The sequence below is a fragment of the Oncorhynchus nerka genome, linkage group LG4 (assembly GCF_034236695.1).
Source record: "Oncorhynchus nerka isolate Pitt River linkage group LG4, Oner_Uvic_2.0, whole genome shotgun sequence".
Taxonomy (NCBI): Eukaryota; Metazoa; Chordata; class Actinopteri; order Salmoniformes; family Salmonidae; genus Oncorhynchus; species Oncorhynchus nerka.
In genome coordinates, this window is record NC_088399.1 from 50,947,822 (window position 1) to 50,967,095 (window position 19,274).

General features: G+C 40.6%; 1 protein-coding gene across 1 annotated transcript; it reads right to left on the minus strand.

Moving 5' to 3' along the window:
• Positions 1-2,699: 2,699 nt before the first annotated feature.
• On the minus strand, positions 2,700-19,128 carry morn5 (MORN repeat containing 5). Its single transcript, XM_029656977.2, has 5 exons — positions 18,767-19,128; positions 18,451-18,598; positions 17,698-17,809; positions 16,908-17,033; positions 2,700-2,913 (listed from the first exon to the last, which is right to left on the minus strand). Exons 1-5 carry the CDS (start codon positions 18,811-18,813, stop codon positions 2,795-2,797), a joined length of 552 nt encoding a protein of 183 aa, XP_029512837.2. The 5' UTR covers positions 18,814-19,128; the 3' UTR covers positions 2,700-2,794.
• Positions 19,129-19,274: the final 146 nt, after the last annotated feature.

Below are 19,274 nucleotides of genomic sequence, written 5' to 3' on the forward strand. Positions count from 1 at the left end.
AATACCCCATATTGACAAAGCAAAAACTGTCTTTTATCAGTTTTGGCAAATTTATTCAAAGTGAAATATCACATTTACATAAGTATTCAGATTCTTTACTCAGTACTTTGTTGAAGCACCTTTTGCAGCGATTACAGCCTCGATTCTTCTTGGGTAAGACGGTACAAGCTTGGCACACCTGCACTTGGAGAGTTTCTCCCATTCTTCTATGAAGATCCTCAAGCTCTGTCAGGTTGGATGGGGAGCGTCGCTGCACAGCTATTTTCAAATCTCCCCAGAGATGTTCGATCAGGTTTCAAGTCTGGGCTCTGGCTGGGCCTCTCAAGGACATTCGGAGACTTGTTCCGAAGACACTCCTGCATTGTCTTGGCTGTGTGTTTAGGGTCATTGTCCTGTTGGAAGGTAAACCTTTGCCCCAGTCTGAGGTCCTGAGCGATCTGGAGCAAGTTTTCATCAAGGATCATTCTGTACTTTGCTCCATTCATCTTTGCCTCGATCCTGACTAGTCTCCCAGTCCCAACCTCCCCACAGCATGATGCTGCCACCACCATGCTTCACCATAGGGATGGTGCCAGGTTTTCTACAGACCTGGCATTCAGACCAGTGTTCAATCTTGGTTTCATCAGACCAGAGGATCTTGTTTCTCATGGTCTGAGACTCTTTATGTGCCTTTTGGCAAACTCCAAGCGGGCTGTCATGTGCCTTTTACTGAGGAGTGGTTTCTGTCTGGCCACTCTACCATAAAGGCCTGATTGGTGGAGTGCTGCAGAGATGGTTGTCCTTCTGGAAGGTTCTCCCATCTCCACAGAGGAACTCTGGAGCTCTGTCAATGTGACCATTGGGTTCTTGGTCACCTCCCTGACCAAGGCCCTTCTCCCCTGGTTGCTCAGTTTGGCAGGGGGGCCAGCTGTAGGAAGAGTCTTGGTGGTTCCAAACTTCTTCCATTTAAGAATGATGGAGGCCACTGTGTTCTTGGGGACCTTCAATGCCGCAGAAATGTTTTGGTACCTTTCTCCAGATGTGTGCCTCAACACAACCCTGTCTCGGAGCTCTATGGACAATTTCTTCAACCTCATGGCATGGTTTTTTCTCTGACATGCACTGTCAACTGTGGGACCTTATATAGACAGGTGTGTGCCTTTCCAAAGTGTCCAATCAATTGAATTTACCACAGGTGGACTCCAATCAAGTTGTAGAAACATCTCAAGGATGATCAATGGAAAGGAGCTCAATTTCAAGTCTCAAAGCAAAGGGTCTGAATACTTATGTAAATGTGTCAGTTCTGTTTTTATTTATTTATTTTTAGATTGAAGAGGGAAAAAAACGATTTCATCAATTTTAGAATAAGGCTGTAATGTAACAAAATGTGGAAAAGGCCAAGGGGTTTGAATACTTTCCGAAGGCACTGTAAGCCTCTGCGGGTCATTCTGGTGTGTGTGCATTTCCAGTCTCAAATAGCCGCCTGTCATTTAATAGCCAATAATCGGCACACGTTGTCAACAAATAAACGCCTGTTTCAAATAAATGTTATTGTTCACGAGTTAACTTTATTGAGCACCATTGAGAGTGCTCAAAAGTAGATAAAGGGCAATGGGTGTGTTATTACAATGTTTATACCGGTCACAATAAACAGTGTGGTAGACTTCACAACATTTTTCTGAGCAAAAGCTGTGTGCATTAAGGAAATAGACACCTGGTGGTTGTGTTCAGTGATTGAAAAGCAAATAAACGGCCGGGCTATTATTTGAAGTATTATGGTATGTCCGGTGCGTACCTGGTTGTGTGTGTGCATACTTGCATGTCTCGGTGTGTCAATTTGTGTGTCTGTGTGTAAAAGTGTGTGTGCCCGGCGCTGGGCAGGAAGCAATCACAGGCCGATGGCTGAGCTGGCGGGTTCTTCATGGGTCAGTGTGCGCAGTAATGACTCATCTCCTCCCCTCTTCTTCTCCACCACTCTGCAGCTGATTCGTCCGGCAAGCCCAGCTGAGCGCCATCACAGACAGGAAGCCACTGTCAGGCTGCATCGTGAGATTGATCCTCTAACCTAGGTCCTGTTTCAAAGGGCAGCTTTAGCCGAGACAGACTAAAACGTCCCACTTGCAAATATACGCTTGTCTGTCTGGGCAAAAACACTACAGCACAACATTATAGTAGAAAATGCAATTACTGGATCCAAAGCCTTATATTGAGAAATATAGTAAGGCACCTAAATAGAAGCCTGACTGAAACAAAACCTATCGGAAACAGTATATTGTGCTGATGGATATCTTGCATAGCCTATATAAGAGGGAGTCATATTTCATGTTCATTTGCATCCATTAAGCTGCTGAGTCTTCGAGGACACTTGAGAGAACAATCTGACACTGATTACATTGGCCTGCACTGGTAGTACAGTCATTTCGGCACCATGCAGAGAGAGCAGAGCAGGGACATTTAAGGACAAAACATTACAAGTAAACAAAAGGGTTTACAAGTTATAAATCAAGGATTGGTGAGGGGGGGGGGTTCTCTCAGGCTGCATGAAAATGTTTGACTAAATGAGTATATTCTTCTAGCATGACTTCCTCCACATATTTAATTTCAGTAGCTCACATGTGCTCACACTGTGTTTTTGTGCATCTGAAATAGGCTTACCTATTTTGTTTTTATGTATCTGGTCAAATTAAACCTATTTAAAATAAAAACGAACATGTAGGATATTTCAGATTTCACGAAATATAATTCACAGGTAGGCCTGTATGCACCACAGTTGAACATTCCATAAATGAGCTGCCTTTTATTTTTTTTTCCCCGCTCAAGCCTGCAACTCAATGTCCAGTTCTGAAATGTGGCCTAGTTTTTCAGGTGAATGTCCAACGATCTCGTCCCAGCTCTTCCGACAAGTGGACACAATCCACTCATGTTCATAGTCATCTGCAGGAAAATAGAAATAAGGTCAGAATAATAATAATAGGGTCAGAATAAGGCAACAACCTTTTAAAACTATTTTTAAACAGTCAATTCCTCTAAGAACTACAAGTCTAGTATAAACAAATAACCTATTCTAATAGCCTAGTTCATAAAATAACATTTTAACATGTAATCAAGGGAGACGGGGGGAAACGCCTCTGGACTGGAAGCAGCATATCATTGTTATTCAATTCGAGCTTCTGAAACGAACACATTCAACGTATAAGTCCCGTTCACATCTCCGTCAAATCAAGGTAACAATTAGGAGAAAATAACTTCTTAAATCACACACACCAAAAAATGTACGAGCATTTTTTTACAAGGATGACTCGACTACCAAAACAACAGATAATATATTGGTTTTCATATCGTTAAAACTGAAATGAGGTAATCGTTGCAGATCACGGGGTAGCCTAGGAGGCTACAGCTTCTCTGTTGGGACTGAATCGGGGCGTCGCAGCTGCACACACTTGAGTGCTCACCCTGTGGAACAGTGTGTGCCGGGCCCATTGTTGGGAACAGGTCTGAAGCTCTCGCCTGATTGTGTGTAATTGCCTGCGATAGTCCTAACAGCCACTCCGTCGGCTCTCTCGCCACTCTACCTGGCTCACGCGTTCGGCAATTGAAATCACAGTTGCGCCCTGGCCCGGAGCCGCACCAGGCACCACAGCAGCTGCATACGAAACGAAGGCTATCCATCATTTTTTTTGTCGCGTTGTGTTGCCTCCCCTCTTTGCAACGGAGGTCACCGTCAAGAAGGACATCTCATCACTATTTTAAACCAATTAATACCTCTGCACCGGTTTCTGTTGGTGGCGAGGCCTTAGCACTGCAATTACCGTTTCCCTGAGCGCTTATGGTAATGAGATAGAATTCACACATTTTCATTTTTTTTTTGCTGTAATTTCCCCTCTTAGGATTGTGATCGCTTCACAGAGCGTTTAAGTCAATGCTAAATTGATACCTTAATACAATTCTATTTGAGGGCACAGGTGGCCACCATAGTTCGATGCAATCTGAAATAAATGGAAATTCAGAATCTAAACATTTAACACTTCATGTGTTTTTAAATTCTTTGCCTAGTATGGATTTCTTATTTAAACCCTCAATAAAGCCTTATATAATGAATACTCGAAATAGTTTAGGGGCTTTAATTTGCATATATTAATTATTGGGAAAATAATTTTGCCTACACACAAGTAAAAAATATATTTTTAAAAACCCAAATGGATAATAAAAATATTATCCACCAGATCCAAATGATTTTAGCCTGCATGGTTGAATTGTTTTGTTCATTCGTCTACACATCACTGTCATGTAACAAAAAAAAAGATGAACTTTAAAAAACAAGTTTTACACTAGGGTGATGTCAGCATTAGTGGGACATTAGGTGTAGGACTAGTGGTACATTTGTGTTTTAGAGTACTGTACTATGGTAATATTGCAAACCACAAAAATGTGTATTGGGTTGTTGCTGAATGTGTTCTGTGCATGAAAAAAATGGTTTGGTTAGGGTGAAATCATTAGGGTTTTGTGTGTGTGTGGTCAGGTTTCCTAGATGGGGTGACCAGTTGAAACAGCACTGAGATATCAGCTGATGTAAGAAGGGCTTTATAAATACATGTGATTTGATGAACAACCCCCATAGATATGAATCCTTATGCTACAATGATAATGTTGTCATTCTGTCAATTATAATTCCACAATCTAGCTTTGTGTGTTAAAATGAATAGTTATTAGTAGTTCTTTCAAATATAATAACCATTCATGTAAACAGTTATATTTTATGAAAATTTGATTTATAGTACTTTTCAGCTGTAACAAATGCACCAAATTAAGCTTTAAATCCATGTAAAACATTTCCTGCATTAGATATTCTAAAATACATTGAAATGTTGTTTTAGTTGTTCATAACAGCTCTGAATCGATTTTAGACTATATATAGCTATATATAGCAAATAAGCAGCATAGGACAATGGTGGAAGGAATTAGAGGGACACAAGGGAGGAAAGGAAAAGTTTGTCACAAAATGTTTAAAACAGTGTTATTTACAAGCTTCAACAAAGGCTTTTTGATGAAGTGTGAAATGGGACACAATTGTATTACTAATTAAAAAAATTGTGTCCCAGTTAATTTACTAAAGTGTCCCACTAACACACGCTTTTTAAATGTATTTGACCTTAATTTAACTAGGCAAGTCAGTTAAAGAACAAATTCATATTTTCAATGATGGCCTAGAAACAATGGGTTTACTGCCTGTTCAGGGGCAGAACGACAGATTTGTACCTTGTCAGCTCGGGGATATGAACATGCCACCTTTTGGTTACTAGTCTAACACTCTAACCACTAGGCTACCTTGCTGCTCCGCTTTAGCAAAAGTATGGGTGTGATGTTGTTTTAGGGGTTTGTAGCATCCACTGAATGATAAATGATCAAGTTGTTTCATCCCCAAAAAATGTGAACAAGACCTTACATGAAATAAACATTACTTGAGAAGGAGCAAACATAAAAACACCAGAAAGTGTCCCACTCATACATACTTCACCCTACATGTAGACTATATTGCATACTATAAACTGGGTGGTTTGAGCCCTGAATGCTGTTTGGTTGAAAACCGTGGTATATCAGACCATATACCACAGGTATTACAAACATTTTTTTTTTTACTATTCTAATTACATTGGTAAGCAGTTTATAATAGCAATAAGGCACCTCAAGGGTTTGTGGTATATGGCCAATATACCATGACTAAAAACGGTATGCTTTGTTGCTAAGAACAGCCCTTAGCCATTGTATATTGACAATATACCACACCTCCTCGGGCCTTATTGCTTAATTAAATGTCAGTTGGCACATCATAAACATGACATTAATGCTACAAATATTTTCTTGTTGGTTGTCTTCCCATACACTAATTCTGCCTTTCCCCCCCGGCCCTTACTGAGACTGTTTGGTGGTGTCTATAACTGGATATAACTCGTTACCCAAACTCTCTCACAGAGAGGCTCACCCACGAGCAGCAATGTAAAAGGGAAATGATAATGGCTCCTTGTAAAAAAAAGAAGAAAAAGAAGGTGTTTCCTGTCAACTAATGCAGCAGAAACACTTAACAGTGTTAAATGAACGTAATGCCTGTCAGATCAGCTTGACCAATAGATCAGCCAACCAGCCAGGTTAGTTACTTAACGCCTGAATATAGTTGACGTCGGAGTTGTCATTAGTCTGGGAGAGGTTATTTGTTGGAATGAAAATAATCTGAGTGGATTTACAATTGGAGAGTAGATAGTTTCAGGATTCAGTAAAGGACCCTGTGATATTACAGCAAACATGAACATTACTGATTGTATCTTCTGGAAAAAGCTTAAGCTTGATTGCATTCCAAATGGCACGCTATTCTCTAGGCTACTTATAGTGCACTGCTTTTGACCAGAGCCATATGAGCCTTAGTCAAAAGAGGGCACTTTATAGGGAAAAGGGTGCCATTTGGGATGCACTCCTGGACTCACAATAGAGTGGCAGTAGCCAAAGCCAGGGGTGTTTTCCTTGGCAGTGGGATACAGGGCTTTGCAGACCTTTGGGGGGGTGAGGGGGCAGGTGCAATGATAATAAAAGTTTAAAAAACAAGGGCAGCACCCACTCGCCACCACCCTCAAAAAGAGCAAACAATTTAATTACATTTCATAATTCATAACTTGAAATTCAAAACATACCAACTTCCTCTGTAGCCAACATTTCAACATTTATAGGCCTATTTATTTTCCGCAACAACAACACAAGTCAATAAGTATTCAATCCCTTTGATTTGCAAGCCTAAATAAGTTCAGGAGTAAACATTTGCTTAACAAGTCACATAATAAGTTGCATGGTCTCACTCTCTGTGCAATAATAGTGTTTAACATGATTTTTAATTGACTGCCTCATCTCTGTACCTCACACATACAATTATCCCTCAGTCGAGCAGTTAATTTCAAACACAGATTCAACCACAAAGACCAGGGAGGTTTTCCAATGCTTTCGCAAAGAAGGGCACCTATTGGAAGATGGGCGTCCTTCTTAACTCAGTTAACGGAGAGAAAGGAAACCACTCAGCGATTTCACCAGGAGGCCAATGGTGACTTTAAAACAGTTACAGAGTTTAATGGCTATGATAGGAGAAACTTAAGGATGGATCAACAACATTGTAGTTACTCCACAATACTAACCTAATTGACAGAGTGAAAAGAAGGAAGCTTGTACAGAATGCCAAATATTCCAAAACATGCATCCTGTTTGCAACACGGCACTAAAGTAATACTGCAAAAAATGTGGCAAAGCAATTCACTTTTTGTCCAATACAACACATTACTGAGTACCAATCTCCAAATTTTCAAGCATAGTGGTGTCTCCATCATGTTATGAGTATGCTTTTAATCATTAAGGACTGGGGAGTTTTTCAGGATAAAAAAAAAGAAACAGAATGGAGCTAATAAGCACAGGATAAATCCTAGAGGAAAACATGGTTCAGTCTGCTTTCCACCAGACACTGGGAGATTACTCACCTTTCAGCAGGACAATAACCTAAAACCCGAAGGCCATATCTACAGTGAATGTTCCTGAGTGGCCGAGTCACAGTTTTGACTTAAATCTACTTGAAAATCTAGGGAAACACCTGAAAATGGTTGTCTAGCAATGATCAACAAACAATTTGACAGAGCTTGAAGAATTTAGAAAATGATGAATGGGAAAATGTTGCACAATCCAGGTATTGAAAGGTCTTAGAGACTTACCCAGAAAGACTCACAGCTGTAATCGCTACCAATGGTGCTTCTACAAAGTATTGAATACTAATGTAAATACATTTGCAAAAATGTATAAAAAAACATGTTTTCACATTGTCATTATGGGGTATTGTGTGTAGATGGGTGAGAGAAAAATATATATTTAAAACTCCCTACGGTCGATGTCCACTGCCCCGCGGAAAACGAATCAGCCAGGGTGAAACATACCAACAATGAAAACCCAACAGAAAAAAAGATAGAGAAGAATTCGGTGCTGATAGGACTGTGCAGAGATGTAGTGTGTATCAGCTCAATCTGCTCCCGTTTTCCACTATCGACTCTGTCCAGTTTGTAGCGTATATTCTGTTATACTATGGATCATGTACTTAATGTGTCTCTGGCATCAAAAAGCTGTTTAAATAGGCTATTCATGGGAGGTCTGGTGGAGCTGGAGAAATGAGAGCAACTCAGGTCACAATTCTAGGGAAAGAGAAAGGGAAAGTTTCTTCTGGACAGGGCCTAACTATACTGGCCCAATAAGCACTTGTCCTAAAGATATCCCTTATTGGGACAGTGGTTAGGGTTAGGTGTCCTGGGTTTAAGACCCGCTATGGTAATCACCCTACTCGCATATTCTTAGCGAAATATTATTAGACAACTATACATTAAACAACTTTACAGAAAGCTCTTATTTCACTCAAATAAGTCAATCAAATCAATGATTAGAACAGTCAGACTAAACAATAACTGACATGGAGGCGTAGAGGGAAGATCGGAGTACTGTAGGAAAGTTCAAATCCCAGGTGAGGACATAATACCAGTATAAATGAACATGCACAATCTAATCATCTATGTCAAATATGTACGTTGAAAACACTATGTTAAATGCACTGTGTGTGTGTGTCTATCCCTAACCTTGCCAACAGACAAAGAGCTATGAATGGATGTGGTTTATTGGTTTATCATCAGCTCTGCAAAAGTAAAAAGGTGTGATGTGTAATTCAACTTTTTTTTTGGGGGGGGGGGGGACATTTCTTTGGGACCATCAGGTGACATCCTGGCAACTGATACACAGAATGTTCCTGCAACGTTCCCATGAAACATGTCTAGAACATTGATATCTTATATTCTGAGAACATGACAACCATGTTGTGTATGTTTGGTGGGACGCTGATGGAATAATAGAACATTTACGTGTCTAGAGCATTAATATCCTATGTTCTGATTATGTTTGGTGGGACGTTGATGGCATATTCTCCTAACCCTCCGAAAAGGAAACACATTAATTTTCTTGCAACGTTCCCATTTCTTATGTTCTGAGAACATGGTAACTACGTTCTGGGCGAGTTCAATTTAACAACACATTGCATCTCTATGAGCTAAACTGTTTAGGATAGATGACCAGTCCCATATAGTCTTCCACACAATTCATTATTGCTTGTTTTTTTCTCCTCTTCTTCCTATGTTTAAGGTCATTTAGAGCATATTGCTCATAATAATAATAATGAGGATATTTCATTGTTTACGCTTGCATTTCTGTTCCTATATTTAGCTGACTTTTCCCCCCATCACTACCCACCCTAATTTATGACGTCTGCATACTTACATTTAAAGGTCTGAAGGGGTAAATGGTTAATAATTTTATGTTTTATTTTATATCTTTTTCTCAATACCTTAAGACCATAAAACAAATATGCTGCTTTTGAAATTTCATAGATCAGGCTCCCACTCACCACTATGCTTCAACCCTGTTATTATAGTGCAGGAACCGGGTGGTGGTGGTGGTGGGGGGGTGGGGGGGGTTCTGGGTGGGAAACGACCAATGGGTGGGTTTCCCTGTGGGTCCTGCTTTTTGTTTCACATCCATGGGCTTTATAGCAAAGATAATAATGACATCATTGAAGTGAAACTGTCAGCATTTTAGCAACGTGAATTCGTATTTATATCTGTTCATATACAGTGCCTTGCGAAAGTATTCGGCCCCCTTGAACTTTGCGACCTTTTGCCACATTTCAGGCTTCAAACATAAAGATATAAAACTGTATTTTTTTGTGAAGAATCAACAACAAGTGGGACACAATCACGAAGTGGAATGACATTTATTGGATATTTCAAACTTTTTTAACAAAGCAAAAACTGAAAAATTGGGCGTGCAAAATTATTCAGCCCCCTTAAGTTAATAATTTGTAGCGCCACCTTTTGCTGCGATTACAGCTGTAAGTCGCTTGGGGTATGTCTCTATCAGTTTTGCACATCGAGAGACTGAAATTTTTTCCCATTCCTCCTTGCAAAACAGCTCGAGCTCAGTGAGGTTGGATGGAGAGCATTTGTGAACAGCAGTTTTCAGTTCTTTCCACAGATTCTCAAATGGATTCAGGTCTGGACTTTGGCTTGGCTATTCTAACACCTGGATATGTTTATTTTTGAACCATTCCATTGTAGATTTTGCTTTATGTTTTGGATCATTGTCTTGTTGGAAGACAAATCTCCGTCCCAGTCTCAGGTCTTTTGCAGACTCCATCAGGTTTTCTTCCAGAATGGTCCTATATTTGGCTCCTTCCATCTTCCCATCAATTTTAACCATCTTCCCTGTCCCTGCTGAAGAAAAGCAGGCCCAAACCATGATGCTGCCACCACCATGTTTGACAGTGGGGATGGTGTATCCAGGGTGATGAGCTGTGTTGCTTTTACGCCAAACATAACGTTTTGCATTGTTGCCAAAAAGTTCAATTTTGGTTTCATCTGACCAGAGCACCTTCTTCCACGTTTGGTGTGTCTCCCAGGTGGCTTGTGGCAAACTTTAAACAACACTTTTTATGGATATCTTTAAGAAATGGCTTTCTTCTTGCCACTCTTCCATAAAGGCCAGATTTGTGCAATATACGACTGATTGTTGTCCTATGGACAGAGTCTCCCACCTCAGCTGTAGATTTCTGCAGTTCATCCAGAGTGATCATGGGCCTCTTGGCTGCATCTCTGATCAGTCTTCTCCTTGTATGAGCTGAAAGTTTAGAGGGACGGCCAGGTCTTGGTAGATTTGCAGTGGTCTGATACTCCTTCCATTTCAATATTATCGCTTGCACAGTGCTCCTTGGGATGTTTAAAGCTTGGGAAATCTTTTTGTATCCAAATCCGGCTTTAAACTTCTTCACAACAGTATCTCAGACCTGCCTGGTGTGTTCCTTGTTCTTCATGATGCTCTCTGCACTTTTAACAGACCTCTGAGACTATCACAGTGCAGGTGCATTTATACGGAGACTTGATTACACACAGGTGGATTGTATTTATCATCATTAGTCATTTAGGTCAACATTGGATCATTCAGAGATCCTCACTGAACTTCTGGAGAGAGTTTGCTGCACTGAAAGTAAAGGGGCTGAATAATTTTGCACGCCCAATTTTTCAGTTTTTGATTTGTTAAAAAGGTTTGAAATATCCAATAAATGTCGTTCCACTTCATGATTGTGTCCCACTTGTTGTTGATTCTTCACAAAAAAATACAGTTTTATATCTTTATGTTTGAAGCCTGAAATGTGGCAAAAGGTCGCAAAGTTCAAGGGGGCCGAATACTTTCGCAAGGCACTGTATACCTCCAGGAATAACCCATTTGCTACAAGGGCCTGCCATCATTAAATTTGAACTGGACTGTGTGTTTACAGGCAGTTGCAACAGCGCGACTTGGATCATTAAAACGCATTCGCCAAAACATACACCTGAATGGATTTCTGCAAATATGTCAATACCATGGGAGTCCTCTTACATTTGGGAACTTTACAGTCCTATTGCTCAAACAACCATGAAAATGTAGGCTTTCTTTCCCTCAATTAAGCACATCAACAACAAGATCAACAACTAATTCTACCCAGAGCAACATAACTAAAATATAATGAAGGAACATTAGATAAACCCTCTCAAACCTTTTCAGCTGGTTGGCTGTCAAAATTGCACTGATAAACCATGGGGAATTGTAGCCAACATGTCCTTCTGCAGTTTACCTGCCTGGCTAAAGTTGGCTAGCTTGCTCGCTAGCTACTTCCAGACACAAATGAGAGAACACCTCACTCTGACCATTTTACTCGCCCTAGCAGAGCTGGTTAGCTAGGCTGTCGATAGCGCGCTGGACTTCGGGCTAGGAGGTCGAGGGTTCGAGACCTGCTCTTTGCCGTTTCATTACACTAAGTATAAAGGTGGCCTGTCAGAAACTACAACTCCCTACAACCTCACAGTTCAGGCTGGATCTGATTTATCTCTCGAGAAACTGTGATGTGCGCATTGATCTCACAGGGGGAAAAATTAGGGAAATGGAATTCAAATAATTGAACCGACTTTGGTCAATTAGTTGTTTAAAAAAACAGAACATTATAGAAGTTTAGGTTAATCGCTCAGCACTAATAATGATACATAAGAAACTCAAAATTACCATCTGGATTAATGGGGAATACCAAAAAGGCAAAATCACTTTCCTTAAATGTATCCATAATGGAAAGAAAATTGCCTTTATTAATGTATGCTCCAAATTCATTGTTTTCGCCTTGTTCTAAAATGGATTAAATCATTTTTTCCCCTCATCAATCTACACCCAATAATGACAAAGTAAAAACAGGCTTTATTTATTTTTTGTAAATGTATAAAAAATAAAACAAATATCATCAAGTATTCAGACCCTTTATTCAGTACTTTGCTGAAGCACCTTTGGCAGTGATTACAGCCTCGAGTTTTCTTGGGTATGACTCTACAAGCTTAGCACACCTGTATTTGGGGAGTTTCTCCCATTGTTCTCTGCAGATCCTCTCAAGCTCTGTCAGGTTGGATGGGGAGTGTACTACAATTCACACGCAACCAAGGTTTTCCAGCATACAGACTCGTAGAGGCCTACAGTGCCTTCGGAAAGTATTAATTTTGTTACATTACAGCCTTATTCTAAAATGGATTAAATAGTTTTCCCCCCTCATCAATCTACACACAATACACCATAATGACAAAGTAAAAACAGGCTTTATTTATTTTTTGTAAATGTATAAAAAATAAAACAAATATCATCAAGTATTCAGACCCTTTATTCAGTACTTTGCTGAAGCACCTTTGGCAGTGATTACAGCCTCGAGTTTTCTTGGGTATGACTCTACAAGCTTAGCACACCTGTATTTGGGGAGTTTCTCCCATTGTTCTCACAGATCCTCTCAAGCTCTGTCAGGTTGGATGGGGAGTGTAGCTGCACAACTATTTTCAGGTCTCTCCAGAGATGTTTGATCGGGTTCAAGTTCGGGCCATAGCTGGGCCCCTCAAAGACATTCAGAGACTTGTCCCAAAGCCACTCTTGCGTTGTCTTGGCTTTAAGTTGTATTTCCAGGCTCTAGCATTTTGCCCCATCCTAATATTGGTTAAGATTCTTCTGCCCCATGGCTGAGTATCAAGAGAAATATAGTGTATCCTATTGCCCTGGAAGAGGTGGTCTTCAGTGATATATCCCTTAATATTTCCCTTCAGTGATATGCCCATACTCCCAATATTTCATAATAATGCCTTGCGATCTGGAGGGCAGCCTTTGGAACCCCCCAATCGTCCAAATATGGAATCCGTACCCTTACCAATATCATGGACAGTAATGGTTTGAGAACATTCCAAGATTTGAAATACACATTAACGGGCAACTCATTTTTTCTATATTTAGAACTTAGGTCAGCAATGCTGGCCTATGGAGTCCTTTGGGAAACCCAACTACCAAAACATCCATTGATGGGATTTATAAATAAATGACATGGGCTCCCGAAAGGACTGATCTCTACAATATCTAAACATAATATCTGAGCTAGCCATTAAAGAAGTATGGTCTACAGATCTAATTGAATCTGTTCCATGCTTTAACCGGAACAGAATGTGGAAAAAATATAACCCTGGCATCCCGTAATCCGAACCATCAATTTATACATTTCAAGTTTGTTCACAGACTGTATTTAACACCCAGGAAATGTTTTATGATGAAATTGTCCCCAACTCCCAACTGTCCACTGAGTCACTTAAACATGTAAGCATATTCCTTCATATGATGTGGGAGTGCCCTGTAGTTAAATGCTTCTGGGGCAAAGTTATGAAATACATTGTAAAGTGCATAGCGGGGTGGGAAGCATGGTTTCTGGATGGGGAGAGGGAGGAAGTGGGCGGGTGGATGAGTGGGGACTGAGGGGGTGAATGGGTCAGGGTTATCTTTATATGCATTTATTCGATTTTCTTTGTACCTGTAACCACCCTCTGAAAAATAAAAATGACAAAACTAAATTAAAAGGTGGTGGGGCATTGAGATCGCCTTAGACCAAAGGGAGAGTGTCCCCTACTGGCCCTTCAACAGTATCTGATCTCCCATCCAGAGACTGACCAGGACCAACTCTGCTTAGCTTCAGAGGCAAGCCAGCAGTGGTATGCTGCTGGCATTAAGGGAATGGTCTCTTTGAAATATTCCTTGCAGCATAAGAACATTCTTATAAAAACGTTAGTTAATGACCTAATGAAACTCTTTAGGGAAAATGTTCTAAAGTTGCGGGAACGTTTGTTGTTAGCTGGGATGTCAGTCGATCACTGCCTGCCTACCTGCCACCTCGGCTCTGTGCGGTTTGCTCCATGCAAGACGCTCTGTGAAGTTCCTAAACCTCGTTCATACACAAGGCTCTCCTAGCCAGTGTTATTACACATGATCAAGATAATGATGAGGGCTTGGCTTTGGCAACAGCAGTCTTCAGATTACAAAGCCTCCAGTGTCCTGCACTTTCCCTTGAAATGCCCCTATGGCCTCAAAGAATTAGAAGCACTCATTCGAATTCTAACTATGTTCCGATGGTTTCAGGAAAATAACCTTTCATTTACAAAAGTCTCAAGATTTCTTTCGATTTCTATATATCTGTGATTCCTAAGGCTGTTTATTTTTGGAGACAGAGCAGTGCTGGGGTGTGTTTGTGTGTGTGTGTGTGTGTGTGTGTGTTGCCAGGACAGGGGAGAGTGGGGAAGGGTAAAGAGGAGGATACAACGACACAGTCGATTATACCTGGGAGGCAGCCAACAGTGGGCTCCATGTGGCGTTGGTTGACAATCAGGCGGACGAGGACACTCCTTTCTTCCACCCGCACCACCACTCCACTCCCCGGACTGGACCGACCTGAGAGATGCTGGGTCACATCCAGATGATCTGTCTCGCCCCGCCCCTCCTCCGCTGCTGCTGTGAAGACTCAGAGATTCCTCCTCAGGGCTTCCTCCCATCTGCTTTTGTACTTCTTCTCAGGTCTTGGCCCAAAGCCTGGGCATTTCCCTGACTCTTCCTTCCCGGGCCAGCAGCAGCTCTCTGGGCTGAGGGCCCTGCTCCGCTCCCCCGTCCCCCTGCCCTTTTACCCCTGCCTCTTATCTTCCCCTTCTGTTCTTGATTGTGTCCCAAATATCACCCAATTCCCTATATAGTGCACAAAGTGGTGCACTATATAGGAAATAGGGTGCCATTTGGCACACAACCCTTCTTCTGTCCTGTACCACAGCTGTGAGTGCACTCTTTCCTCTCCTCCTCAAAACACGTCGTCCCCGCAGGGAGAGCAGTTCCTCTGGATGTACAGTAAGTGCAGGGACCCTCTGCTTTCCTCCTTCCTGGATGGAAGCCATTGGCAATAAATTCTGTCTTCACACCCATTTTGACAAATGTACCTTCAACCTCTCAGAGATGAAAATAAATCCAGAGGACACAGAGTGTTTTCCTTGTCACGTCATATGGGCTCGAAGCCCAATGATCCCACTCGTACACAGTTCCTCTTACACAAACACTGGATGTTTCCATTAAAAAACCCATATGCAGATTACATTTTAAATTATGCACTATAGAAGTATCTGGATAAGGGCCCAATAATCCATCAAGGAGATGATAATGGATCTGAGAGATTTGTAATGTTGAGTTTGAAATCACAAATCAGTGCAAAAATGAATTAAATATGTCCTGTGCAAAATCACAGAACAAACAGCAGACAGACCCAATTAATCTGAATTAGACTATTGGAACAACAGTATTGTTTTTAAAGCTCCTCCTATTTTTCTCCTCAACTCTACATTTCTTTCCCTCCGTTTCATTGATCAATACCAGAACTGTTATGAAGGACCCAAAGCGAGGAAAATCGGGAACATAATTCTTATTACATATAGTATGTTCAAGACATCTGTTCAGGATGTGCATCTCTTCGCCTGTTTTTGTCTATACACATGAATTAGATTTCCATGCTCCGGATCACACAGTGATTAATATACGGATTCATATATGTATTATGTTTGGCTGGGACACTAGTAAATCATAGGCCGCTGTCTGCCTGTCAGCGATCATCCAAATATACACACTTTGTTTGTGGTGTGCTAATCAAAGACAAATCATAAATATAAATGTTCAAATCATAATTTGTTTTTCAGTTCTTGTATGTGTATGTATAGGCTAAGCTACACTCACTGTTTCCAAAGAATGCTGCCTTGGCTGCAACCTATGCCAAAAGATAACATACAGTATGTCTATTATTTCACAGGACATTATTTCACAGCTGGGCAGTCTCCCATAAAGCACCATGCATCCCATTCACAGAGATACGACTAGATCCATAACCATTCCTAAACCATGACATTGTCTGGTGATGTAAAACTATGAAAAACTGGCACGGGTATTGGAATTGTGATCGGAAAACATGACATACCTCATTGCCTTCAAATCAAAGATCCCACATTTGGGCACTCAATGGGTGGAAAAAAATGTGTTTTACATTTTCCCTTTGAAAACAAAACTAAAATGACTGCAGTGGAGAGGCAAGCTTGGCTGAGAGGACCAGCAGATGATGAGTTATAGAGTAATAAGACTGCCTCAGCAAAGTATCTGACTAAAATAATCTACTATATTAGAGAATCTGAGTAATCCACCAGTATAGTACTTTTTCAGTTTAGTATCAAATGTTTCCGCGGTGGCCGACACTTACTCATGGGTTAATATCTACCCTGAACATTATGATAAAGGAATACATTTTACTTTGAAAGGCCCAACAATTACATAAGAAAGACATATGTCAAAGTCAAATTGTAATGGAGACATGGTGGCACACTGAGCTCTAATGAGATGGAGGTTAGAAACATATGTGATACAAGACGCCAGGATCTGTTCTCACAAAAACCTTGAAGTGAGCTCCAACAGTCTCCACTCACCTGCGTTTCTGAGAAAGTGATGCTCATAGTCAGTGATGACCCTGGCGTTGGGGTCATAGAATCCATCCCCACAGTCATAGCAGCCATCTGGGATGACACGCAATGAGTCTGTCAGCTGAGGCTCCCCTGCCAGGTCAGATAGAGAGGGAGTAAGTGACTGGTTATATGTATTGAGACAAACAACAAAAGAAGTGACATAATTTAAGAAAGACAGACAGATTGTGGTAAAAACCATTGAGATAATATATTATATTCCATTGCTATGGTATAGAGACTAAATAGATGATTACCCTAATTCTTTAAATAAAGTTGCACAATGCAGAAATCGCTCCGCCATTTCCTGGTTGCTAAAACTCTAATAGCTCCCCTAATTTCAGTTCATGTGACAAAATAAGGTGGTGTGGAGAATCATTGTACCATCTAAACCGCTGTGAAATATATTTTTGATAACCAAAATGATTGTTTTTCAGCTGTTTGAAGCTGGTGTACAAAACCGAAAGTAAGACGCAAAAACAAAACTTAAGAATGGGAAGTACAGAAATGGCGCACAAAGAACATATCTACTGTTTCTTAGACTTTCAAATAGAATGATATATCTACAACTCACATTTCTATGAGAATTTGGTCAGGTCGCCCAAAACATTACATATTGCCACTTTAAGGATTTGAGGATTTAGTCTGTTTATATTAAAGATGAACCGGCACTGTTTTAGCACCATTAAATCTTATTAAAATCTGTTCATATACACCCTCTGGAAGATTTTCACAGAGAAAATAAGCTAAAGTTTACCTGCAGGTTTGAGTCCATTGCACCTCTCAGTGTAGAACTGTCTGTCATAGCCATCACAAAACTCCCAGTCCTTCTCTTGGTACTCCAGTCCATCAGAGAAAGTATACTTTCCCTGTGGATTAAACACTTTGTAGTTTCCGTGATTTAAACACTGTAGTACCCTGCATCAAACTGTTTATATTCAGTCAGAAACTTGCATCTAATGGCAAAACAGGGATATTAGGCAAAAAAAAGAGACAAACTTGTGTTTGGATTGGGGAATTACATTTTACCACAACATAGGCCTATGTCAATATGGTTGAATTGTCTTTTAATCACGCATCATTTGTTAAGAGATCTAGGCTATGTTCCACATCCTGTGGAGTTTTTACCATGAACAAAGGGTCTGCGCTGGCTCGGAGTAAGGTGTGTTTGGTCATGGGCTTGCTTGCTTGCTAGATCATGTCTAATGGAGCGTAGTAATCATGATAATAATCGAACTGGCTACTATTATGGCTGAGATACGCATGAATGAACGGTTGACCAAAAAGGAATGTATTTCCTGTGTGGAGCATGCAGAGAGCACATGTAGGGGGAGAAGGTATAGCAACGTAATAATTGCGACAATTAATGTATATCATTGCTAAAGGGGACCAGATGTAATGTCCACTATAACCAATGTGAAACACACACATAGACCTACACACGTATGAAGCACCCCCCCCCACACACACACACACACACACACACACACAGACACAGTATGCTACACACCTGTTTGGATATTCCTTTCTCCCAAGTTCCTTCATATATGCTTCCATTTAGGAAATGGAGTACACCTTTTCCATGGAACATGCCATTCTTCATCTCCCCAACATATCTGGTCTCTGTGGGGAATTTATACTCTCCTTCTCCCTCCATCCTGAAGAACAGAGAAAATGACATCTCTAATTCACCAGTGGTGAGATGAGAACAACAATGAACTTCAACTTGTGCAATAACTGGTGCAAGCTAGCTAGCTTCCCAACATTACAATTTTGACACAGACCAGTTTGCTAAATTTCTATGACAAAAATAGTGATTAATTTACCTGCCATTCTTGAAGCTTCCAGTGTAACTGCTACCTGTGAACTCCATATTTGTTATTTTATTAAAAGCTACATAGAACAACTGGGGTTAGTTTAGCTAATAGCTGTCTGGTTTCTGTGGGCGTCACTAGTTAAAGTCATAAACCCCGCACATTTATACAATTTATCTTATTAATATGTGATGTTTAAACCTAACCGCTGACCTTAATTTAAGAGCAAAAAGCACATTTTCTTTTCCTTCACTTTTACGATTTGGCCAATTTTTATTTCGTGGCTATGCTATCTAGGTGGGAACCAATTTCTGCAACTAGGCCTGCAGGGTGTTTGTTTGACCACGTCGCCGTGGAAACGGTGAAGCTAGGGTTGTGTCTTTTTGACTATTTCACCATTTGCATTACGTTTATTATGCTTAAAGAAGCCGAGCATGTTATCTCTTGTCTGAGAAAAAAACAAGGCTTGTTAACACAATACTTGAGACAATGCAAATTGCTCTAAAAATCGAGTAAAGAG